The sequence below is a fragment of the Gopherus evgoodei genome, chromosome 9, assembly GCF_007399415.2.
Source record: "Gopherus evgoodei ecotype Sinaloan lineage chromosome 9, rGopEvg1_v1.p, whole genome shotgun sequence".
Lineage (NCBI taxonomy): Eukaryota > Metazoa > Chordata > Testudines > Testudinidae > Gopherus > Gopherus evgoodei.
Window position 1 is genome coordinate 82,644,176 of NC_044330.1, and position 26,559 is coordinate 82,670,734.

The window sequence follows — 26,559 nt, forward strand, 5'->3', positions numbered from 1 at the left end:
CTTGCAGCAATTCCAACTTCCTACTGCACAAATCCCTTCTTTATGTGAGTTTCACTCATTGCAAGCACACAGTAGACCCCATAGGGAGCTAGCGGTTTACATGGGCCCTCATAAGCACTTTTAAAAGTTCCTCTTATTTGTGTTTTCACTCTTCATTGACTTATCTAACTTCATAGCATGATGGAAGACAGGTGATAGGCCTTAGCTAGACTAAATGAGCAGGCTTCTTAGATGCTGCTGCTGGCACTGTTACTTATTGCTTGTTGGCAGCACCCCCCTACTTTGATTATCAGGGGTCACTTGGAAATGAGCAAACAACATTTCTGCCCCTTCTTCCTTCGGCAACTGGCAAATATGAATTCTCTTCCCAAAACAGTGGTACATACTGGTTACAGCAGGAGACAATGGGTACTGGGGCTAGGAGTCACGACTCCGGGATCCTACTCCCAAGCCTATAACCAACTCACCATCATCTGAGGGCACTGTAGTTTTCTCTCAGAGTCTTGGCTTCCCCCATCTGGAGAGTACAATACTTTCTGTTCACAATTGGTTTGTAAAGTGCTTTAAAACTGTGTAACTGCTAGGCATTCTTTCATAGTTCTCATCAAAGTGGATGAAACTGGGTCATTTACTTTTTGTATGCATGTGTCTCAGAATGAGCAGAGTTATAAGACTTAAGTACATTACTGATTGTACAACTTCCAGGTAGAAACAGTGACTAAAAAACTCCAAAGGCCAGACAACCCTTAAGCTTCACAGAGAATCTACAGCTGAAGAATGCATTAGATTGGACAGCCTGTTACCTGTTTCTTCCACAGATAAATTGGTGATGGCCTTTGATGGGCAGGGGCTCTAAGTAAAGTAAATGGTGGCAGCAGCAGTCCTCTCCCCAAAACAAACATAGAAAAGGTGTTGGTGAAATAACTTTATTTAGTGTGATACACGGCTGTGGTCAGACAGTCGCTATTCATAATAGTCACACTTACTTGGCTAACAGCTAGGAGACAGCAGGGCCAGAGACACACACTCACTATTATGCACATTCATAGGGAAGGCAGTGGAAAGTGAACTATTTTATTTCACAAGGTTTTCCCTCCCGATTACTTATTCTCCCCCCCTACCCATTTCCCCCCCAAAAAAAGTAAGTCCAGTGACTCGAGAGAACAATACAACACGGTGGCAGGGTATGTCTGCCTGTAAGAAGGGGAGAGCAGAACCTGTTCTACTGCAGACACAGACACACTGACAGAACATCAGCAATTCCCACACAACAGGGAGTATATACATAGTATGGGACAGGGCTTCACCCTGGGGGTGGGTTCTAAAGGACAGACTAGGCCATTGAGGGCTTCAGGTAGGAAAAAGGAACACTCCAGAATAGGAAGGAGAAACAAAGAACAAAACATCCCAGCTTCTCCCTGCAGGTCAACTCACATGGAGAGGAAGGGACAATGTTGACCACAAACCAAATGTATCTATCTTAACAACAAGTAGCAGGGTGCTCCGTGGCCATTAAGTAAACATAACCAGAAGAGCCAGCCCTGGCATCATGAGTTGGGTGCTCCCAAAAGGGAAATCCCAGCTATCAGGGTTCAAGTTAGTTCATTCAGGTAAGAGTCAGTTCATTCCTCTCCCTGGATAGGGCCACAGGGTTCACACAAAGAGCACAAGAAGTGGTGACCAACAAGGCATTATACCAGAGGAAATGCAATTTTTTGCTGCTGCACCCCACCCAAGCCCCTGTTCTACTGCAATGTCTCTACCCTCCCTTTAGGATGTACCCTGATACCACTACACAGACCAGGTGGTCAAATGGATGATCTAACAGGACTTCTACATCTCTTCCTTGTACATTCCTCTCAGCCAATGGACAAGCCTGATCACAGCAGGGCTGTAGGTGGGCACAGAGGCAAAAATCACTTTTAAAAAAAAATCACCTTTAAAATGATCATAAGAGTCACTAGGAGATGTTCCCTCAACCCAAGCTATTGGAACAGAAGCAGCCACAAAAAGCAACTTTTCCCTTGATTTAATCCCATCTTCCCCTCCTTTGAAGGTGGGAACAAACCCATCCTACTGCTTGTCCCAATGCTGGGAACATTATGACCTAGCATCTTCCCCACATACAGGGTTGGGGAGGTTCTCCAGCAAAGGCACCTGCAAGGTTGAGAGTAACCATGTTGTTTCATAGGCAACACACTAGACTAGAACTGCTAGTGGAATACAAGATGCTCAGCTGCCCTTCCACCCCACTGGTTGGAGCTGCTGGCACTGGATTGAGCCACTTCTGCAGTGCAAGCCCCATTTCTGCATAACTAGTAACTGAGTAGCTTGTATCCTATCTCTGGCTAGCAGACAGTAGGCTGTGCATGTTCCACAAGAAAAAGGAGTATGTCTGCAGGTGAAGATAACCAGAATGGGACCTGGGATACCCAGTCCTAATACTGCCATCTTAGGGATAAACTCTAGATTCCATCTGCAGCCTGCAGATAGAGCCCAGGTCATCCACAGATGCAGTCAGGCAGACTCTCCCACAGAGACTGAATGCTGCAGCAAGTCTGTCTAACCTCCTCCCCTGCAGCTGACAGCATTCCCCAGGGTAAAGAATCCAACTGAAACCAGTGATCCTGGGGAATTCTACCCACCACACGACAAAGGGAGCAAACAAGATCAGTGGCTTGTGCTAGAGCAGATTGGGAGCAGACTGTCCAGTGCTCAGCTCTCACTAACACTGATGTGGAAAGTGAGGAGGGCAGGGAAGCTCCTTCTTCCAAAACTCAAAAAGACCCAGGAACTGGCTAAAACCAACCACAGGAGGGAGGGACTGGGAAGCCTGTACTGTGTACTCTCTGCAGGAAGCAGGACATGGAGAACAGATCATCCCCAACTTTCAAAACAGGCAAGGCCAAATCAAATTGTGACTAGTTTTAAAGGAGAAGCCTCTGAAGGGGAAAAAATAAAAAAATTGAAGTGGTGCATGGGAGAGAAAAAATTACTGGAGTGGAAGGAAAACTGGTTAAGATGCAAGGCAATTAGGGAGGTGGAAAACCAACCCCCAGCTTTATTTTTGTTTTCCCTAACGTGGCAGCTTTTTTGTTGCATTCACAGAAAAATACACTTGTGCAGATAGGCCCAACGTGTGGGATGGAGTAAAGGGCTCCGTGCTGCCAAAGTGCACTACTAAAAGACGACATGACATTCATTCTGCACTCAAGGCTCATACCATGCAATAGGAGGGGCAGCCAAGGCTGTTTCCCCACCAGCTAACAGGGAGCTCGCTGATTTAGTAGATTGATTAGTTGTTTCTTCAGTTCACAGAAAGTAGGTTTGCCTAGCCAATGAGAAGTGATGCTCTTCAGTGAGACTGGCCAATCAGGGAAAGTGTTGCTATACAACGGGCACTTTAGCAGGAACAGCCGCTCTCCGTTACTGGCTGCTCAGGAGGTTTCTCTAGCTTGATGTCAATCACTGTAGAAGACAAGTTAAGGAAGCCACCTGGCCAAGGTCATGGGCATGGCATCACAATACAACTCAAGCCCAGTAGAGCACATAGGACAAAGCATAGACCTTACCTAACCCAAGAGTAAAGTTGGGGGTTTCCACAGTTAAGAACTGGATAAGACATGCAGCCACCTAGGTGGCTTGGTTCATAGTTCCTGGCATTGATGCCTATGAGGTTTGCTTTTTGAAGCAGACATCTCCAGAACCAACAGCTGTCTGAAGGCCTTGGTAGAGAGCTTCTGTTTTTGTGAAGGTTGAAGCTATGAACAAGTACTGAAGTGACAGCTATAGATTTGACATCTGACAACCAAGGCTGCTGTGATAACAGTTGAATCAGCATGCACTGCCCAGTACAGCACCCACTCTCCTTGATAGAAGCCAGCACTCTGACTACAGCATGTTAGCAACTACCTGTAGCTTTAAACTAGTGTGACCTGGGATTTGGGGCATTTTTTACTATAAATCTGAACTGGTCTTTCTCCATAAATAGCCCATGGCAACCCCCTAGTCCCATGAAGCATCCTTCTCAAGAACAACTGACCGTCTCCACCCCATGCTATAATACCAGATGTGTGCACATATGGAGTTACCCATTGCTGTTAGAGCATTAGCTGGATACATGGGCAAGTAATGAATTTCTATGGACTGTTGCTTGGCAGAGGCTATGTTTCTGCCTTTCAATCTGAGACAGTCATTTAGGAGCTGAGTTTGATGGTTCTAGCTAAGCCCCACTTGGCAGTTCTCTCTTCTGTAATTCTGAATAGCCTCTCAGTCACCCTTCCGGAGAAGGGAAGATGCGTTAGCAGAACATGTACTATACACTGAAAAGCAGACATTATGCACAACAACAGTGGGGGGACTGGCTTCACCCAGCACTCTGAAGGGAAAAGGCCAGTCAGAAGGATCTCTGTATTGCCCAAGGTCATCTTGCATGCAGAATACAGAATCAGCAAAGATGAGATCATACTGAATCATTACAAATCAAAACACATTTCACACCAAGCCTAAACAGCAAAAGCTCAATACTGGCCCCAGTGGTACAAGTGGCCAAGACATTTGGCCGCAGAGCCTCAGTTTACACATGCAAGTGAGCATTACAATATAAAGGTTACTTATGCTTTGCAGCGATGTAACTGAATCAAGGTCCATGACTGCCCTCAATCTGTCAGGGACAGCAAGCCAGACCTAGCAACAAGGAAAACTGGCTAACTCTTGAAACAAAAAAGTTACTGCATAGCAGATAAGGATACTGTCTTCTTTGCTCTTCTCAGGTGTGCTGTCCATCCCAGGTAAGGCAGCAGCCACACGGCGGAAAAGCTGAAAGGCAGCAACCAAAGCAACAGGTGAATGCAGAACATGTCAAAGAAAGTAAATTTTCTCTCTATAGTCTGCTTTTCAGTGTACAGTACATGTTTTGCTAACACATCTTCCCTTCTCCGGAAGGGTGACTGAGAGGCTATTCAGAATTACAAAAGAGAGAACTGCCAAGTGGGGCTTAGCTAGAACCATCATGTATCTTTAGTTCATCTAAAACCAAGATTTTGCCAAGAGTTACACACACATTTTAGCCAGCACTGCAGTAATTAACACAGTCCTCACAAGAATGTCTCTAAGGCCTCGTCCAGACTAGGGGAGGAAAATCGATCTTAGATACGCAACTTCAGCTACGTGAATAACGTAGCTGAAGTTGAATATCTAAGATCGAATTACTCACCCGTCCAGACGGCGCGGGATCGATGTCCGCAGCTCTCCGTGTCGATTCCGGAACTCCGTTCGGGTTGATGGAGTTCCGGAATCGATGTAAGCGCGCTCGGGGATAGATATATCGTGTCTAGACTAGACGCGATATATCGATCCCCGAGCAATCGATTTTAACCCGCCGATACGGCGGGTTAGTCTGGACATGGGCTAAGGATGTTATTCAACCCCAATCTAAATATTTTATCAAGTTTAGTAAGTTACTGAATACCTACAAAGCACACCTTTGGTGCAGGATTTTGCTTCAGCTTTTTTATTTCTTTAAATGTACCAGACCATTGCTACACACGTCACAAAATGCCAGTATGTTAAGAGCAGGCTGGCTAATAATTCCATCCTGCACTCAACAGGGAAGCAAGTGAGAGGCAGCAATTTACGATTCCAACCCCACTGCTTCTGTGCATAGCTGTTATTTTGTTACTGGATAGTGCTATCCATCACTAAACTGATCTAGTTTGCTCCAGAATGAGTTCAGGATTCTAGGGACATGGTGTTTAAAAGTCTACCTTTTAAGTTAAAAGAAATCCAAGCTCTGAGGCAGTGAGTCAGGAGTGCAGGGGCTGACTTGAAAGTGCTGCACATAGAAAAGAGCCTGTCCTTAAAGGCTATCTATCCATGTTCTTCCTTCCCCACCTCAGACAATCCTGAATAGTGCCTCAGGTGCAGGATGGTAATTGTGGCCACCACACACAAAGCTGGACTTACCTTGCAGTGCTAGAGGAATTCATGCATTACAAATTTCTGCTAGGCAATAAAGCAATGCTATCAAGTAGATTAGTCCCCAAATTTTACACTAGTATGGAGTGATCTAGGTAAAGAGTAAAATTAAGTTACTGTTTGAGAAGTCCCCACTCTCAAGCGTGAGGTTCTCTGCCAAACCTGCTGCCCTGCAGCATGCTGTGACTAGTGCAAATCAGAGATGAAGAATTTCCTGACAGCAATGATGTTAGGTGTACTTAAAAGTAAATATGGAACAAGGTTTAATTCTGTCACAGCAGAAACCACCACCTGGGGAAGGAAATTCCACAGGACACTAATTTAGCTGTGATTTGAAGGGAACACAGGTGCTTTGTTTCCAAAGCTCTGACATGCTTTAGCATATCAGTATATGCAACAAGTATTGTTGGTGTCACAGGCCTGGGAACAGAATACGTCAGCTGCTGACAGGATCCCTTAGCATACTGAATGAGCTACGCTTGGCTTTGCAGGAGAGGGCGCCTCCTCTATTTAAAGGACTGACTGCTTAAAAGGAAGAATTTCAGAGGCTGGGAATATAGAGGCAGAGGGTAAAGTGGGAAGTGAAGATTTGATGCAGCACAAAACCCATAAAGCAGCTCATCTCCCTGATCACAGTGAAGTGGAAAGTGCAGAATCTGCATCCTGAGGGCACAGTGCTGCTCTACCTGTTTCACATTGTATCCAGTCTTCGCACTTGTCTCAATAAACATCACATTCAGCTCTTTGGCTCTCTGCTCACCTTCCTCCGTAGTGATTTGCCTGGACAGACAGATGCAAACAGGAAAGAAAGAGCAAGAGAAGGAAGAATAGACAGGAGAGAGAAGGCATGAGTTAGAGACTTCTGTGACTGAAACACTCTTCAGTGAAGGATTTTAATAGCAGAGCATTGTCCAGGAAGAGAGACCGTAGGGCTTCTGAGCCTTTACGCCCCTCCCTCCCTTTACCTCTTCCTTATGCTCCAGCTAAGACGGGACCAACCCATATGAGCAGCTGAGGAAATATGTAGATTATAATTACCAATAAGGATGAGTCTGCACTGGGTGAGTTTCATGTAACAACACACTTAAGTCTCATTCATAGCCTCCTTGTGGGGGAAGGAAGGGCCCACTTCAGCTGTACCTAGTGCAACAGAATCAGTGTGCAGCCATGCAAAAAGCAAGTTCCCCAAGTCAACAGAAGGAAACTCCATAAGGTGATAGGAAGGTCTCAGAAAGGCTCCAGCAGGAGGTGAAATTCAACAGCAAGTACTGAGCTGCTGCTTGGAAGCTAAGCACCTGCAAGAGCATCCCTGACCAACGCCCTGTACATACCTGTTTCATGTTATATCCTGCTTTAGCACTGGTTTCAATATACATCACATTCAGTTCTTGGGCCTTTCTCTTGCCCTCCTCTATAGAAACTTGTCTACAGCAATGAAAACAAATCACAGAAAAGAAACCAAAACAAAGGAAAACTAGACAGAAATGATACTAGAAATTAAAATAAACCACAAAGCAACTGGCCAGCAACTGAAACAACATTAGCTTGGAAAGAAAACATACAGGCTACACAAAATAAAATGACAAATTAAATAAATGGCTCAACTCTTCAAACATGTTTGACATTTCAGCTTAGAGAGCAGTACCTGGTTCTTCTCAAGCGCTAAGTTTCCTGAAGATTTTATCAAGAGGACAGAAGTCATGGCCAGGCTCAGATTAACACAAGGGCTTTGTTTAGTTTAGGATTAGAGGTGCAGTGTGTTAACTAACCAACATTATCTGAACACCTAAAACTCTTGGCAGACAAGGCAGGTTCTTGGTTTGACCAGAGTTTTAGGTATTAGATCACATTAGCGTGCTCAATTTAATGTCATCACCTTTAATTCCTAGTCTAGGCAAAGCATCTGGTACCACCTAGATTACCCCACTGGGTGGGAATTTCTAATACCACATGCACGCCAACTACAGGTATACTGCAAGCATGGCAAAGTCTCTGGCTTTTTTGTTAGGGCTAGTACAAATGATAAGCTGGCATACACAGAATGCCCTACACTTCTGTCCCATCAGTCATCCTGTGACTGATGAGGTTCCTATTGTATTTTCCAGTGCTGGAAAAAGAAGAGTGGCAGATTCCACAAGCTTGCTAAAAATTAGAAAGCCCAAAATCTGAGAGCCAGACGACTAATAGTATTCTGGGCACCCAGGAAAGACAAAGTACTAATTGCTCAGGCTATACTGTTATTGTGGATAGAGCATGATTCTCATGTTTTATCTAGTCCAGGGGTGGGCAACCTGTGGCACGCGAGCTGATTTCCAGTGGCACTCACACTGCCCAGGTCCGGGCCACCTGTAGAGGGGGCTCTGCATTTTAATTTAATTTTAAATGAAGCTTCTTAAACATTTTAAAAACCTTATTTACTTTACATACAACAATAGTTCAGTTATATATTTTAGAGTTATAGAAAGAGACCTTCTAAAAACATTAAAATGTATTTCTGGCAAACAAAACCTTAAATCAGAGTGAATAAATGAAGACTCCGCACACCGCTTCTGAAAGGTTGCCGACCCCTGATCTAATCACTTTCCCTGGCTGATCTAAAGTGAGACAGCTTGGAATCCTTGTCAGCCAGATTTCTCAGTCCAGACCATTTGATGTGTGTTAATTACAATTAGTTTAAGTTGTTCCTGGTTGGGAAGAGTTTTCAATATTCCTGGAACGTATGGTAAGGAATCATTTATGGTGGTGTCCACTGAAGCTGGGACTCTGTAAAGTAACATTAGTAAAAAGGAGCTTTGAAAACAGAAGTGAACTACAGTAGAGCTGCAGGGGAATGAAGAAAACATGAAAATGGTTTAGTTCAGTTGACATAGAGTATCTGTCGGTAGCCCAACTACTAAGGTGGCATAGTGAGTAGGAGCCTAGCTTCTGTTAGTAACTTGCTGCTAGATGGTTTAACAGAACTGCATATGTTTTTCCCAGTGGGGCTGGAAAGCTGAACACAGCAGTAACGCATATTCTCCCTAGTGAAGGGGAAGTGGTATGGGTAGACAAGGGTCAAAGAGAAAATGAGACTCATGGCAGCAATATACACTTGCAAGGCTGAGTATCATGTCACATGAGCACTGTATAACTCCAACACAACGGGGGGCGGGGGGGGACGACAGAGAAGAAGAGAAGGCATGCAGTAAACTCTAAAATGATTTCTATACTTCATGGAAATGGTAAAATAAAAGCAGATTTAAAAATACCCCTTTAACAGAGTTGTACAGTCAGACCTCTTGTTGAGCCTCACGTCAAAGCAGAGGAAATTAAATAGCCAACTGAGGGTGTTTGGCTGAATGTTTACAATTTTTCTAGCACGGCTACCGCACCAGTGAAAGAATTATGTTTGACAAAGCATTTCTGTTTAAATTCCTCTAACGCGTAAAACTCACCCAGCAGACAGATGTATCTTGTGGGCAGCCTGGGGTGAATTATTTTAGTTTGGTAAGACTGCATTTGGCTGTGAAAGTTCCACGTGTTTTCTCCAGTTCAGCAACTTAGATTTTTACTGTACACTAATAACTCAAATAGGTTAACTTGAAGCAAATTTTCCATGGAACTCAGAACTCAGTAAAGTTAGTGCTTTTGACATAGTTGAAGGTAACAGGTTTGAAATTAATAGTTAAAAAAAATACTGCACAGTCTAATTTTTCCCTCACTAACAATGTGCTGAGGTGCCTAGCACGAGATACACGAGCAAACATGCTTAAGAGGTTATATACCATGAAATAAAGGCACAGCAACTATTTGTATCTACGGTATTTCTATTGTGTCCATCATAATGGTACTTATGTGACATTTGAATCTTAGTGTCCTTTTACAGTTGAGAGTGGCCAGATTCATTTTGGTTAATTGTGAGTTTGTTTCATTTGCCGGTTCCAAACACTGCAGTGCTGTGCTACTGCAGGGAATTCTGTTTTGTAGGAAACCTCTCTGTTGATCTCAGATTTTGTAAAATCTGTTTTCCACACAGCTATATCTGATGCCAAATTAGACCTGACAGGGCCTCTTACATGTGCCATGCACAAAGACCCGTTTAATGTTGCTGTGGGAACCAGAATTTCCTGACTTTTGTGAAGTTACTTTTTCAGTCTTATCTCCCTATTAGCAGCATGTTTTGTACCAAACGGTGTGGAGCAGGTGCTTGTTTTTGGTAGCCTGAGAAGCTTTTTCAGTTGACTTTGTTCTAACCAGGATTTGTACAGTTTATAACAAGACAAAGCACCTTGGGCATTCTATTACAGATGTTATGGAACAAACAGGAAGGACAGTGGGAATCTCACTCATCACAGGCTACTTAAGCCCCAAAGGGCCATTGTAGTCTGGGCTTAAGAACAGTTAGTGGTCCTCTTAAAAAGTATACCAGTCACTTGCTGTCAAACTGGCAAGGTCACCAGCTCCCCTCCATTACCTCTTGTCTGCCAGGTCAGTTTTATTCCCCACCAACATGATGATGACATCACTTCCTCTCTCTGTTCGCACGTCATCAATCCACTTGGAGGTTTGCTGGAACGAGTTCAGATCTGTGTGATGAGAGGAGGATTGAACACATTAACTAGAAGCTCTTTCAAACAAGGGGATAATGAAACACTTCTAAAACCACTTGTCTCTTTACCCCTATGCTTTGCCAATTCCCCCAGCACTGCACAGATGACATCTTTAGATTGCTTCTTGTCCACCCAGAAGGTAAGAGACAGTTATGTTTCTCATGCTATCTTTCTGTAATAACTCATGACTGTATACTCACTAGCCCCTCGCTAAGCGTAGCATTTCAAACACAATGAGACATCAAAGCACCACTCACTTGTAATGTCATAGACTACCACAGCAATGGTGGAGTCGCGGATGTAGCTGGGAATGAGGCTGCGGAACCGCTCCTGGCCTGCTGTGTCCCAAAGCTGTAGCCGAACCTGCTGGTACCAGGCCAGGGAGAGCAGAAAGAGCAAAGAAAGAAAGAAGAAAGGAGGAAACTGTCCTTTAGAGAAAAGGCTATTTGCCAGAACTAACTGTTTACAGGTCTCAGTCTGGGAACTGGACATTTGCCTTGCTGACCAGCTCCCTGAACATGCAAAGAGCAGTGAATCCAGCAGTTCTGTTTATTTCAGGATGTAAGAATTACCCCTTCTGTGTGCCTAGGAGTCCCATGAAGTTCACACCCTTCCGCTCCCCACACCAATGAGCTCTACCTTGAGGCTATTGCCATTCCAACCAAAAAGGACACCCACTGATACCTATCAACACTATTTAACATTGTGAAAGGTGGCCAATAAGTAACCTACCATGTTGGCCATTCTCTCCAAGGGAGGAGTATGCTGCCTCCCTAACACACCTAGGGTATGTCTTCACTACCCACCGGATAGCGACTGATCCAGCGGTGATCGATTTATCGCGTCTAGTCTAGATGCGATAAATCTACCCGAGCACTCTCCCGTCGACTCCTGTACTCCAGCCCTGCAAGAGGCGCAAGCAGAGTCGACGGGGGAGTGGCAGCAGTCAACTCACCGTGGTGAAGACACCACGGTAAATCGATCTAAGTAAGTCGACTTCAGCTACATTATTCACATAGCTGAAGCTATGTAACTTAAATCGATCCTCCCCCTAGTGTAAACCAGGGCCTAGTCTTGGGAGCCAGAATCTCAAATCTGAACCCCTTGTGTAATTCTCAGATTTATACTCAATGCAAAGACAAGGGATAACTTCTTCAGGAGATAAAGTAGTGAAATAGCATCTACATTCTCCTCAGCATCAAGCATCCAAAAAAAGGTAAAGGGGATTTTTGTATAAGCTTAGGTCAAGAGGTTTCAGGAAGTAAAAAAGCACATGCAGCAAGTCCCAGCCCACAAATGGTATTCAATGCTCCCTTGCAGGAAAACATGAAAAGCAGAAACATGCACCAGTTACTTGGTAAGAAGAGGGCAGTTTGGTCTCTAGCACAGCAGCCGTATTAGCTCAGTCAGAATATCCAAAGCACAAAAGGGGCTACAGGAGACACCACAATTTAAAAATGTTATTTCTCCCTCCCCTACTCCACCTTCACATCCACAGGTTCTTGGGAGGTCAGAAAGAAGCAACGGTGATTATGCCTGATAGAAGGTGTTTCCTACCTACATGCAGCATCAGGGCTCAAAAAAGGTCCCTAGATACCACAATGGTGAGTGAATAAATGCTTACTAAAATATATCAAGCAGTTTCACCTCAGATTTCCCCTCCCCAAGATGCTGCCAACTGTAATCCCATTGTCAGACTGTTATGCAGAGCAGTGCTGCTGGGGCAAGAAAAGCCTGCTACTGACATTCCCAGTGATCAAACATGTTTGGTGTGAGCTAGAGTAAGCCCCAGAAAGAACCCAGTAGGAGTATCTGAGCAGGCTAGATGTGCTCACAAATACTAATTGCTCAGCAGTTTGGAACAGTGGCCCTTTTATGCCTGAAAGAGGATGTTAGTTGAGTGAGCTTGCAGGTGCCAAACACTAGCTATAAGATAAAGGTGGCAGTTTTTACTAAGGAAAGAGAAGGGCAGACTGCCAAATTCTGTTCAGGAAGAGACTTGTTCTTGGAGATGCTTTGGCAGACCACCTCTCCAAACCCCCATGGTACCAGCACTAGAATCCACTCCATTGCCCTGTGACTTCAGGAGCGTTGGGGGTCTAACAGTTTGTGTTTGAACAAGCATAAAAATTCATCAACACCAAGCCATAGTCTGACACATACAAAGGTTTTTGAGACTGTTTCAGAAGCAACACAACCCTGAAGTGGTAGGGAGAAGCGACCCCAAACAATTTAGCTGCAATACCCTATGAGCACCCAGAAGTCAAAACTGATGCTCAGCCAGTCTCTGGGGAGTAGTACCACCACAAAACCCTGAACAGTGCTGTACAAGGGCTGTGCTGCAGAGAGAGAAACCCCCTTCCTACTCTGGGAGGAGGAGAGGTCCTCATCCAGACATTTCTCTCACCAAGTTTAGCCTCTGGTATGCACAAGTTGCCTGGTCTCCTTACAGTACAAGGTAACAGACTTCAGAAGGAGCACCACACTGTTACGGAGGAAATGGACAGGCTTGATTGCACAAAAGCCCCAAACCTAGTAATGCCTCACTTACACGGCTGCCACTCATGTTCCTTTGTATCTAGAAGGTGTTACTGAGAGGTTCAAGCACTCATTCTGGATTTATTCCTCACCACTCCCCGAAGGCCAGCTGAGCTCCTGCTCTGCCAGCTTCTCAGCAGGCAACCAAGTATGTTGTACAGAGTGCCACAGCTTTGCTGATCTGCTAGACTGTTTTGACCAGTGGCTCTCAAACTATTGTGCTGGTGACCCCTTTCACATCGCAAGCCTCTGAGTGCGACTCCCCCCTTATAATGTTAAATATATAAAAAAAGTGTTTTTAACATTATAAATGCTGGAACAAAGTGGGGTTTGGGGTGGAGGTTGCCAGCTCGCGACTCCCCCTGTAATAACCTTGCGACCTCCTGCGGGGTCCCGATCCCCAGTCGGAGAACCCCTGGTTTTGACTTATTGGAGCCTGTTTAAGTTTGGAGAAGCTGAAGTTGCTGTGGGGACAGACAGCATAAATGCACGGGTTTTTTTGTTGTGTGTGGGGAGAATAAGGGAAACAATTGCAACAACCTTCTTATCCCCAATTCTCACCATTTCAATTGTGGCCCAGCCTGCGTAAGCACAATCTTTCACTCCAAGTCCAAACAGAACTGCAAGCTCCCCATAGCCTGCTGCAGAACAGGCTGAATAGCATGTTATACCCCTCACAATATCCATCCCGGGACAGATTCCTCACAGACTGGAAGAGTGCGCATCCTGTCTCCCAAAATGCAACCTCAGCTAGAGCTGTTCCCAGGTGTATAGCCGAGCATGTCCCTGTCTATGTCCAGAAGGCAGACTAGTCCTCGTTTTCCCCTCAAATTCCCGCATGGTGCCCTCTGGCACATTACATTTGTATGTTCTGCCACCCAGAGGCCTTTCCCTGAAGGAAGTCTCAGAATCATTCCCAAAGTGGAGTAAGCTTGGAAATTACAGAGACCTCAATTGCTGGTACCCACTACAAATCACTGGGAGAAATTCAAACAGAAAAGTGATCTTACTTGTTAAACATTTATGTACTCAGCACAGTGCAAGACAAAAGTAAATCCTTAGAAGTTAGAATATTGTATCCTAAACTCTAGATTAAAGGGAATCTAGAAAGGAAAAACTGCTGAGGCAGTGTTTTTTATTTTACTTAGATCTAGTCTATACCATATGGTTATACTGGTATAACCCTCCATGTGGACACTTTGGATATAAATCACTTTTTGATTTCCCAAGTGATAAACTAAACCAAGAAAAGGAACTCTTAATAACGGAATAAGCGTCTACCCCATGGGTTATACCAGTACAACTATCAATTTAAATTCACCCCTTAGCTTACACCTCCCATATAGACAAGACCATTTTAATTTAGAGAAAGTTTGAATGATGGGTGTTTTCCCTTCAAAGTTGTTTATTCTTTAGAAATGCCAGGAATATTAAGTTTTGCCTTTCCCTTTTTGTTAGAGAGCTCTTTGGACAAGCCAGACGTGCAATGTGCAGTTTTTTAAGTTGGTGTTATGCAGTTTCAGACAGTTTGAAAATAAAAGAAAAAGTTACTCCTCCCAACTCAGGTTTCCCTTCTTTGGTATCTTTGTCAAATTCCTTCTAGTACTCTATTTGTCCAGAGAAAACCTACAGTTCTAGTGTTAAAACAAGTAGATAAAAGCTTCAGAAAAACCCTTTAAGGCCTTTTTTAATAACAGAGGGATATAAAAAGGCATTAATCTAATTCACACACATACTCACCCTTTGTAGGTCATCTTTAAGGTTTGAGATTTGAGTAAATAGAAATAAATGCTTTCCCAATTCCCAAAGCAGCCTTGATGGAATGACTTTTGGAAGTGGGAAAGAAGAGACTTTGGCTACCTCCCCCAGTGGCAGCAGATCCATCCACAAAACACCTGCAGGCCTCTCACTGCGAGCCTAGCCCCAACCCCATATGGAAATAAGGCCCTTCCAAAAACAGAGCTGTCTCCTCCACTTAGCTCCTCCACTTGTTAACAGCAAGGCCCCTGCAGGAGCTCAGGCTCAATACCTACTTGTAATGTCAAAGACAACGACAGCTGCAGCAGAGTCACGGATGTAGCTGGGAATGAGGCTGCGGAACCTCTCCTGGCCGGCTGTGTCCCACAGCTGCAGCCTGATCTGGGAAACAGAAAAATGTGGGGGGGAGAGGAAGAGGAAGAGCAGGAAAAATGGAAACAAAATAAAACCAAAACCCAAGTGAAATAAAAAGAAAACTATTTTGCCAGGCAAAAAAATAATGCAAACAAACATTCAAAGGAAAGTTAAAATGGAACGAAAATGCAGTGCAGAAGAATGAAGAGTGATGAAGGTACCTCTCCATCCCTTCCATGCAATGGCCGCAACTAACATGGCAGAACCATCACTCAGCCTCCAACTCCACACTAACCTGCTGACCTGTGAGACACACTATTTCAGTGGAATACCAAAACATCCCTCATAAAATCATTTCTAACAGCATCCACCAGAGATGAATCATGAATGTGTACCTATATCATTGCATCCTGCCAGTCAGACAGGACAGGGCAATCCACAATGCTTGCTGCCTACACATAGCTATATGAAGTCACACCTAATACATGAAGACTAAATCCTCCTGGAGCCTGTCATAGATTAGCTCATTATGGAGCCAAGAGGGACTTTGTTTAATCTCATTCAAAGGTCTAAAGCAGTGATTCTCAAAGTCCGGCAGCCGCTTGTTCAGGGAAAGCCCATGGCGGTCTGGGCCAGTTTGTTTATCTGCTGCTTCAGCAGGTTCGGCCGATCAAGGTCTGCAGGAAGCATCATGGGTCGAGGGATGTGCTGGCTGGCCGCCCTTCCCACAGCCCCCATTGGCTTGGAGCAGCAAATCGCGGCCAGTGGGAGCCACAATCAGCCGAACATGCGGATGCGGCAGGTAAACAAACCGGCCTGGACCCCCAGGGGCTTTCCCTGAACAAGCAGCGGACCGGCTTTGAGAAGCACTGGTCTAAAGCACAAAGGTAGAATAATGACACCTTCAACTGGGGTGTCTGATAACACTATAGCAGGAGAGCAAACACCTTCTAAACTGGCCTACTGTCACTCATGCTCAGAACAGATGATCCCACAGTGGAAAAAGGGAATATGTACAACAGATTACACTGGAAGCCATTACATGAGAGCCTAAAAAGCAGGACCACCTGCAAGCCCTTTGTGCTCACTCAGTAAATTATCTTGGGATGGTGTGAAATCTAACAGTTGACTTTGCTGACATAGAACTGGGCTCATCCTTACTTATTGATGAAAGTTGTGCCATGTGGGACCAGTTTTCACAAGCCCTAAAAAGAAAAAATCTAGAAAAACCTCTCAATCACGCTGACTTGGGAGCTGCACCCAGACACTGATGGCTGAGGGCAAGTGGAGCTTCAGTTCCAGGCCAAATCTCTCCACACCTCAGCAGCCTATTCCTCTCTTCCATTCCAGGATCACACAAGTTAAAGATTCATAGTATGAAGAAGAATGAAGCTGCAAAGCTTTGAACTTGTACTTGAGAATTCAGGCTGTTAGTAAGCAATACTGGGAGGTGAAGGACAAAGTTCCATCCATCCTCCCAGGCTGAGGTTGTAGCTGTGACATGGAGCTCTGTCTGACAGTTATGGGTACTCATTAAGGTAGATGAGGTTCCTCAACACTCCATTTAATTTGGTGTGTCTCATCCACCCTACAAGCAAAGAGTTGTAAGCAGCATGTTTGTGCTCCATCTCCCAGTCAAAGCCCATGAGTGTTTCTCTTGGCAATTTACTTAGGGCTGATTTTGAGAATGAAAAGTACATGCACTAGGGGCTACAGACAATTGTTTCTTCTGTTCGCTGGTACAGACAACACAGGATGGATTTACAGTTGGGAGTATCTGGAACAAGAATAGCTCTGCGGGGAGGATACATCCAACACACCAAACCAAGTGTACACCAAAGTGTTAATCAGGCCAGTGTGCAAGCAAGGCCCTGTCATGCTTCCATCCAAGCATGGCAGCCAGAGCCTTGTCTCAGACTGGCTGGTGCTAGATTTCACAAGGCCTTGTGAGAAGAGACATGCAGACAACCTGAGAAGAGGTATTTTTGCTCCTGTTTAATCTCCCATTTTGCCATCTTTGCCCGCTTTTAATAGGCTTTATGGCCTCTGGTGGTCCCCTTACATGACCCAGAAAGCTAACAGTGGAAATAATGCGAGAGGAAGGCAGTTAGGAAATTCATTCTCTGCCACAGTGGACCAGAGAGAGGGATGTTGCTCTGGTTTGAAGATCAGGTGCAGAGGCAGCATGCCCAGTGTCACCTAAGCAGAAGGGTTAGCATCACATCACTCAGGACCAGTGACTGTCTCCAAAGGAAGGCCAGTTTCACCTGCTCGACCAGTGATGACTATTTCATTGAAATTCAACAGGTAAATATACCAGAAGGAATGGGGGAGGAATCTAAGAGGCCTCTCTATGCACAGGGCACCTCATGTAGCCTACACACTTGACTGTATTGTTTCAATGAACATTTTCCTTCCACCACTGACTTTATTCAGAGATATGTTTGCTATCTGAATGTTGTAGGTTAGAATTATGTTACTGACTTATCTAGCCACCTGCCCTGTGAGAAGTGACCTTCTTATCCTCAGAAATCTTCAGTGACTTCACAGAGCAGAATCACCCCAGGTCTACTTCGATCCTTGATACGGACAGTCCCAAAGGCAGCGCTGCAGCCACTTATGAGAATGAGTGTTATGCCTGTGACACAGCAGCGACAAGCACAACACAAAGACAGCCCTCTTCTCCGTTGTGAACTTGACCCAATTTTGCATAGTGCTTTTTTGACCTTCCTCTGAAGCACCAAGTAGCATCGCAAGTACCAGAAACAGGACCAATGGTTTGAGCCAGTACAACAGGAAACAGGATTCCATGCAGACAGATTACTAGCCTGACCAGGTCTGGCAACTCCTGTTAAACACTGTCCCTGGGAAGGCTGCTGTGGGATTTGGAGGAATGGCCATTGCACGAAGAACCAGGCAGAAACATTGTGTATGAGGGCAACTGCCGCTCTTGTGGCTGCATTTGCCAGGGTTAATTACAGAGTCCTCACTCACCGTGCGGTCTTCTAGATACATTGTCTTTGACAGGAAATCAATTCCAATGGTTGCCTGAAAAGAAGAAAAAAGTCTTAACCTGCAATTTGTCCTCTTATACTGGTTTGTAAAGCATTATATTTATTAGTCTCAAAAAATCTTCCAATTAAGGTTGTTCATGTGCATTTATTGCCTCAATCTGTCCATGAGAGAGTGTCTTACGAAGTGTGACAGATACAGCAATCTTCTGCAATATCTTTGCAAGATCTTATTGAATTAAGTTTAAGTAGCTTTGGAATCCATTGTATTATACATGCAAACTTTATCTCTTATTGTGGGACTGCATAACTTCTTAGGGAGGAGATGTGACCAAATGTAAACCCTATGAAGCGTTCTGAGCATCAAAGGACTATTTTAAACAAAGTACCAGACAAGAAGGAACTTTTGAGACAAAATTAAGTGGGTTTCCTAGGAAATGCTTGGGAGGAGGTGAATGCAAATTCTCTCCTCCTGATCCAACCTATTGAAGCTATACCCTGAGGAGAAACCCATTCTCTGCAGATTACCTATTCCTGGAATCTGAAGATCAAAGCCTAAACTACAAATTCATGAGAGTGCTTGTTCTGAGCTAACAGGTGTTACAAACCACAGAAAAAACCCTTGGTGGGATTTGAAGAACTGATCACCTGCCAGAGCCCTTGTGGGAGCTGAATTATCTCTGGTAAAGCTTATTGGTGTGTGTAGGTTCTTTTACTGTTTAATATATTTTCTCTGTAATGCTTTCACCTTAAGAATAAGTGTGCTTGCTTAAAAAGGGCTGTGTGAGAACTCATAACTGTGGGCAATTATGCTGTTTATAGCCTCTGACAAGAAAGCAAAATGCTCATGCTGACTTGTCTAGGCAGTTTGACTTGCTGGGAAACTCAGTGTAGGCAGGGAACTGTGTAGCCTCTATAAGGAGGGAGAGTTACACAGGTTCCACATCTTATCTATCTCCATATGGCACTGAGATATCAGCACTCACCTATGTGAAACGTCATGTGTCTAGCTTCACATAACACAAGAACCAGGGGTCACCAAATGAAATTAAATAGACAGCAGGTTTAAAAACAAACTTAAGGAAGTACTTTGTCATACAATGCATAGTCAACCTAAGGATCTCATTGCCAAAGGATGTTGTGAAGACCAAAAGTATAACCAGGTTCAAAGTAGTATTAGTAAGTTAATGGAGGATAGATCCATCAATGTCTATGAGCCAAGATAGTCAGGGATGCAATCCTAGGCTTATGGAGCTTTTATCACAGTTCTTGGAAGGTCAGTTCTTCCAAAAAAATAAAGAAGGAATTTGATATATTTTGATAAAAGAAAGCATTTGCTGGGCTCCCACTCACCTGATAAGTATTGTCAAAACTGTCATACATAAACCTGGTGATCAGAGATGTCTTCCCAACTGCAGGAGGAGAGAAAAAATTACTTTCAGTGGCAGAAAACGAGTAAGGCTGCTTCCTGCAAAGCACTATTAATTCAAATGATAAAACTTCCAAACTCAATGTTCATTGCTCTTCTCGCTACAACCTTCTTTGGCCTGTAAGGAACTGTCTATACTACAAAATATCTAGACAAAGAACCCAGTCACTACACAGTTAAAATATACTGTAGAATAGACCTAACCAAGTCACATATTTTCAAGGTTGTACTAGTTGATTACTAAGTATACTGTAACCTGGTCTTCAACTTAGTTCTAGCTAAAGTGTAGATGGGATCTAAAAATTATTCATTTTGCTCTCCCAAAACAGTGCCAAATCTGTGTAAATTATTTGTATTGTAACACCTAAAAGCCCCAGACACAGATCAGGAGGACATCATTGTATTAGGCTCTGCCCAAACAGAACAATGAGATAGATTGTAAACTGGGGAGGGGACTAACTAAGAGACATATGGATACAGATAGAGGTGGAGGTGGAGTACCATGAAACAGTGTGACAGTATTGGACAGCATGATAGGCAGTGACCCCAGCACACTAGCAGACTAACCATTTTTTGTAGGCATCACACAAAAGAATTTTTTAAAGGAGGGATTTGAAAGTAGATAACGAGGTAGCTTTGTCGATATTTATGGGAGCTCCTCACAAGTATGAGGGGTAGCACATGACAAAGCACGAAGCTGCTTGTTTGAAAATTTAACAAGTGGGTAACGGAGGTTGGTATCATGGGCCGATTAGAGACAGGAGTTGACATCTCAATAGTGAATGAGAGATGATAGGGAGGGTAGGGACAGTGTGAGGGGCCTTGAAAATGAAGACAAATAGCTCACGTGTGATACAACAGAAAAGTGGGAGCCAATAAAGAGATCCAAAGAGACGGATGATATGGTCAAAACAATGGGCTAGTAGAGTGAACTTTGCAGTAATATTTTGAATGCCTATGAGTGGGGCAAGTTTGTGTGGTGAAGATCTAACAGGGAACTGCAGAAAGTCACGGAAGAATCAGAAATAATAAATGCTCTGAAATCTAAATGGCTTCAGTGGGCAGAATGGTAGGATAATAGAAGACAAACAAGCTAAGCTCCACCAGGAAGGTCATCTTTACGGTATCCAGTGGCACAGTTGATCTAAGAAGATGGAGGAATAATACTGAGCAACCTAAGAGCTCTTACTGGGATTTACCATCAATGGGAAACTTATACTCTTGATAGAAAGAGGTGGGGTAAATTCTGAGCTCAGCTAAGGACTTCTGTGGTCTGTTGAACCAAGGAGGGAAGTAAATGCTTGCACTTGTCAAGGCCAGCAAAAAAGATATTGCAGTAATCAAGACAAGAACCTTGATGAGAGTTTTAGCTGTGTGGATGGATAGGAGAGGCTGTATCTCAGAGATGCTAAGCAGAAACAATCAGCAGACGCTACAGGTCCGAGTCAAAGATGATGAACAGTAATGGGCCTGTGAGATACACAGAACAGTGTTGTTGTCCATAGTGATTGAAAAATCAGGTATTGGGGAGGGAAGATCAAGAGTTCTGTTTTAGCTATGTTAAGCTTGAGCTTATGACTACTAGACAGCTACAATGAGAAGTCAGAGAGAGAGGCTGAGATTTTAGTTTGGAGACAGGTCTGGAGAAGACGACAATCTCCAAGTTGTAAGCATAGAGATGGCAGCTGAATTTGTGTCTACAGATGAGACAATCTAGAGATGGAATAAGAGGACCAAGAACAGAGTCCAGTGGAACCTCCACAACTAGCTGAAAGGGGGATAAGCCTTTGAATCCTTTGAAGAACATGCTGAGGGAGCAATGAGAGGTAGGAGGAGAACCAGGAGAAGACAGTCACTGAAGTTAAGGGAGGACAACATTTCAAGAACAACGTGGTCTGTGATGTCAAAGGTGGCTGACAGGTCAAGGAGGATGAGGCTGGAGTAGTGGTTCAGAACTCTGGCTAGGAATAAATCATTAGAGACTTTCACAAGAGTGGTTTCAGCAGAGTGCAAGGGGAAGAAAGCCAGCCTGGAAAGCAACTCTAGACAGCAAATGACTGCTCTGTTTACAAAGAGCTTAGAGACTTCAGAAGGAAGAAGGGGTGGTAGATTCAAAGGCAATTGGGGTCAAGATTTTTTTTTAAGATGGGAGGAACTAGATAAAGTAAAGTATTCATCTGTTGTGAGGGGAAGAGCCAGAAGTCTGAGAGAGGTTAAGTGGAACTACACGGGAGGGGATGAGAGTGGCTATATACGTTATACTACTATACTACTTATGCTATTTTTTGGCTATTTAATACCAATATGCAACTTACATCCCATTTACATCATTATGGAGTTTGACCTACAGATGTCTATGGCAACTGCATCTGCTTATACTAGGTATGAAACCAGGCTCTAGGTTTCTTCATTTGTATCTACCTTTCTCAGTTGCACCAATGCTTCTGAGCACCCTCTCTTTCCCTTCATGGGAAGAGGGCATAATTTTTTGACAGGAGTTATCAAGTGGTTTCATAACAAGGTCCACATTTTAATATGGATCCCTTCCTATCCATTCACAATTGCTTAACTTATCAGTGGAAACTACAGCCACTGCCAACATACATAGTAACATTAGGAAAACAATGTATTTTTAGCTTTCCTTAAGCACTGTTTAGAAGCTGAATGGAGAAGGAGCCGGCACTAATCAACTCTCCATGGACAACCAAGCACTCCGCAGATCACCACTGGAGAATTTGCTTTATGGGATCATTTGATTTTCTCATGTTCTCCTTTACCACCCCAACCTCCCATACTGCGTGATCCTCCCTCTACTGCCTTCCCAAGCTGGACCATGCTCCCTCATACAGCTTCTAAACACTGCACTTTCAGCCCTAGTTTACGCTTAAAAAAACAGCTGCTTAAATACATTTGGGGATAATTATATTTTGCAATTGTGTTCTACAATGCTGGACAGAAGTCACCATAAGTGCTTTAACCATATTTTGGTGTAGATAGCTACCAAACCATGGTTAGTTGCAGTTTATTAATACTTATGAAATGGTAATTTCTATCCACACAGATCTGAAATGACAATATTATAGCATTTGGATCATAATTATGATTGACAGAATTCAATTTTTTAAAATGACTGACAATATCCATGTTTATTTTAAAAAAATTCTATTTTTATCAATATCTGTTTTCACCATTGTGGGAAATTAGGGCGGGAGGACCATAATCTTTAAATATTTATCCTTGAGTTGCAACCCTTCTGTAAAGTAGGGAAGTACTATTATTCTTATTTCACATGAGGACGAGGCAGAGACACTAAATGTCTTCCCAAAGGTCATGCAGGAAGCCTGTGAATCATGGTCTCCTGAGTATCAGGCTAGCGCCCTAACCACTAGACCATCCTTCTTCAAAAATGTGAGCTTTCAGCAGAGCAACAAAAAAAGCCCTTTCTGACTATTTGCACCTGGGCATGGTGCTCCCCCAACCTGTCTAGAGGAAATGCATCAAGATAATGCAATTCTCCCCACAAGTGTGGATTCCTGAAATCTCTTTACTGTACTCAAAAACACGCTCCATATGCAGCTCCCAGAAATTTGGAATTACTCTAAACCCAGTAGCTTTCAGCCTACGGAGAGACTGATTTCCCACTAAGAACCTCAATGGTAATCTCAGCACTCTATACGTGCACATGTGACTGCAATTGTGCACATGTTATGAACATTAGCCAGCCAAGACATAAAAGTCTGCTTGCTTACCCTGTGATAAAAAAGTGAGCTTTTTTTAAACTCAGCTGCTCAAAAGGGAGTGAGCAGAATTTTGCAAAGCTGGATAATGCCAACAACAAACACAGTGGGCTATGTCTTCACTGAACAACTGAACTGGTGGGATTGAACCACCATTAATATAAAAAGTTCAGTGTGCCTACACTGTACACACTGAATCATATTTTGAACCAATTCAGTTTTGTCCACACTAGGCCATTTCTAAAGCCATTTCAGTTGCACTACTCTCTGGGTGTCCACTCCCAGTTCTTAACACAGCTAACAGAAACTGTGGATTTGGGGATATCACAACCAGTGCACTGCAGAAGAGTAAGAGAAGAACTATTTGCAACATTCATTCTATAACTCCAAATACTTTCATCCACATTGGCACCAAAATGGCAGAGGCTGAACTGTTTTTGGACCCAGTGATTTGGGGAGGCGTGATCTGGCTGGGGCACTTGTGCCTGGTCACCAAGCGTGTTACAAGTGTGCTGACAGGAGCATGTCATTGTCAGAATAGAAGATTTCAGTGATGCAGATAAGGTCTTATTCCTAAGGCTAAGGATTGGAGAGCTGACAGCCTGGCTAGACACCCCACACAGCAGCCCAGGGCTGCAGTGGTGGGGACACAGTGAGCCGGTCTCATATCTGTCTCTGGCTTTATGCGAAAAGCACCAGGACGATGACAGCACCGCCCTTCCCGCCCTCTCGGAGACTAGAAATCATAGAAGGGATGATTACAGCTCCTGTGGAAACCCACGAGGCCACACCCTGGGCCACTGATGCAGCCATTGAGTCTGTTTCTTCCACTTGGCCGCAGCACACCCCCACTCCCGGCTCTGCCCCACCCCAGGCCTGGACCCCCACCCCCAGCTCCGAGTATCCCCCCCCTAGTAACAGAGACATCAGCCCCCATGCCCCAGGCTCAGAGCCCACCCTGCCCTCAAGCCTCCTCCACTCCCGGGTTTACCCTGGCCCACGCTCGGACCCCACCCTGCCCCAAGTCCCTCCCACCCCCGGGTTTACCCTGGCCCACGCTCGGACCCCACCCTGCCCCAAGTCCCTCCCACCCCCGGGTTTACCCTGGCCCACGCTCGGACCCCACCCTGCCCCAAGTCCCTCCCACCCCCGGGTTTACCCTGGCCCACGCTCGGACCCCACCCTGCCCCAAGTCCCTCCCGCCCCCGGGTTTACCCCGGCCCAGGCTCGGACCCCACCCTGCCCTCAAGCCTCCTCCGCCCCCGGGTTTACCCCGGCCCAGGCTCGGACCCCACCCTGCCCCAAGTCCCTCCCGCCTCCGGGTTTACCCCGGCCCAGGCTCGGACCCCACCCTGCCCCAAGTCCCTCCCGCCCCCGGGGTTACCCCGGCCCAGGCTCGGACCCCACCCTGCCCCAAGTCCCTCCCGCCCCCGGGGTTACCCCGGCCCAGGCTCGGACTCCACCCTGCCCCAAGTCCCTCCCGCCCCCGGGTTTACCCCGGCCCAGGCTCGGACGCTCACTCCACCCTGCCCTCAAGCCTCCTCCGCCCCCGGGGTTACCCCGGCCCAGGCTCGGACCCCACCCTGCCCCAAGTCCCTCCCGCCCCCGGGGTTACCCCGGCCCAGGCTCGGACCCCACCCTGCCCCAAGTCCCTCCCGCCCCCGGGTTTACCCCGGCCCAGGCTCGGACACTCACTCCACCCTGCCCTCAAGCCTCCTCCGCCCCCGGGTTTACCCCGGCCCAGGCTCGGACCCCACCCTGCCCCAAGTCCCTCCCGCCCCCGGGTTTACCCCGGCCCAGGCTCGGACACTCACTCCACCCTGCCCTCAAGCCTCCTCCGCCCCCGGGTTTACCCCGGCCCAGGCTCGGACCCCACCCTGCCCCAAGTCCCTCCCGCCCCCGGGTTTACCCCGGCCCAGGCTCGGACCCCACCCTGCCCTCAAGCCTCCTCCGCCCCCGGGGTTACCCCGGCCCAGGCTCGGACCCCACCCTGCCCCCAAGCCCTCCCCGCCCCCGGGGTTACCCCGGCCCAGGCTCGGACCCCACCCTGCCCCAAGTCCCTCTCGCCCCCGGGGTTACCCCGGCCCAGGCTCGGACCCCACCCTGCCCCAAGTCCCTCCCGCCCCCGGGGTTACCCCGGCCCAGGCTCGGACCCCACCCTGCCCTCAAGCCTCCTCCGCCCCCGGGGTTACCCCGGCCCAGGCTCGGACCCCACCCTGCCCCCAAGCCCTCCCCGCCCCCGGGGTTACCCCGGCCCAGGCTCGGACCCCACCCTGCCCCAAGTCCCTCTCGCCCCCGGGGTTACCCCGGCCCAGGCTCGGACCCCACCCTGCCCCAAGTCCCTCCCGCCCCCGGGGTTACCCCGGCCCAGGCTCGGACCCCACCCTGCCCTCAAGCCTCCTCCGCCCCCGGGTTTACCCCGGCCCAGGCTCGGACCCCACCCTGCCCCAAGTCCCTCCCGCCCCCGGGTTTACCCCGGCCCAGGCTCGGACCCCACCCTGCCCTCAAGCCTCCTCCGCCCCCGGGTTTACCCCGGCCCAGGCTCGGACCCCACCCTGCCCTCAAGCCTCCTCCGCCCCCGGGGTTACCCCGGCCCAGGCTCGGACCCCACCCTGCCCTCAAGCCTCCTCCGCCCCCGGGGTTACCCCGGCCCAGGCTCGGACGCTCGCTCCACCCTGCCCCCGGCGCCCCCGCCCCAGTCACAGAGAGACCCCCCCGCACCCCAGCCATGGCCCGGCCCGGCCCCGCCCCGCTCACCGCTCTGCTCGCCCAGGAACACCAGCTTGAACTTGCGCAGCGGGTTCCCGAACTCGCCGCCGCTGCCGGGCGCGGACATGGCGGAGCGGGAGCGGGAGCCGGGACTGGGGAAAGAAAACGCTACGAACTCCCACCGCTCCGGGATCCACCCACCGCCACCGCTTCGGACGTCACTTCCCCAGACGCAAGAGGGAAAACGTCATCCCCCTGCGCCGTGGGCTCATCCAGGCAAGCGCGTGAGCGACGTATTCACGTACCAGCTTGCCAGTTCCTGTATTCTGACGTCACCGTGTGCCGATGTGACGTCACTTGGCACGCTGGTGCTAATGTCAAGGGTGGGAGTTTCACACCCCAACGCAGTAAATGCCTGAGATGTGTTAAGCAAACACCCTTCCCCCAGTGTTTGCCAC

General features: G+C 46.5%; 1 protein-coding gene across 7 annotated transcripts; it reads right to left on the reverse strand.

Moving 5' to 3' along the window:
• Positions 1 to 910: 910 nt before the first annotated feature.
• On the reverse strand, positions 911 to 26,385 carry RAB41 (RAB41, member RAS oncogene family). 7 transcript variants are annotated; one of them, XM_030574533.1, is made up of 8 exons: positions 26,150 to 26,373; positions 19,580 to 19,638; positions 18,210 to 18,263; positions 10,823 to 10,931; positions 10,430 to 10,541; positions 7,308 to 7,401; positions 4,752 to 4,818; positions 911 to 3,468 (listed from the first exon to the last, which is right to left on the reverse strand). In XM_030574533.1, the coding sequence occupies exons 1-8, from the start codon at positions 26,226 to 26,228 to the stop codon at positions 3,404 to 3,406; spliced, it is 639 nt and encodes a 212-aa protein (XP_030430393.1). In that variant the 5' UTR covers positions 26,229 to 26,373; the 3' UTR covers positions 911 to 3,403. The 7 variants fall into 7 exon arrangements, 6 of the variants coding, with proteins under 6 accessions (XP_030430393.1, XP_030430396.1, XP_030430397.1 ...); XM_030574536.1 differs by lacking the exon at positions 10,823 to 10,931 and adding an exon at positions 15,137 to 15,242 and having other exon boundaries at positions 26,150 to 26,372; XM_030574537.1 differs by having other exon boundaries at positions 10,823 to 10,928; positions 26,150 to 26,369.
• Positions 26,386 to 26,559: the final 174 nt, after the last annotated feature.

Coding starts and splice junctions, on each gene's coding strand:
- RAB41 (XM_030574533.1), bottom strand. CDS start 26,228: ATGTCCGCGCCCGGCAGCGGCGGCGAGTTCGGGAACCCGCTGCGCAAG. Junction 10,542..10,822: donor GGTAGTCTATGACATTACAA/GTGAGTGGTGCT, acceptor CTCATCACACAG/ATCTGAACTCGTTCCAGCAA. Junction 7,402..10,429: donor ACTGACCTGGCAGACAAGAG/GTAATGGAGGGG, acceptor TCATTGCTGTAG/ACAAGTTTCTATAGAGGAGG.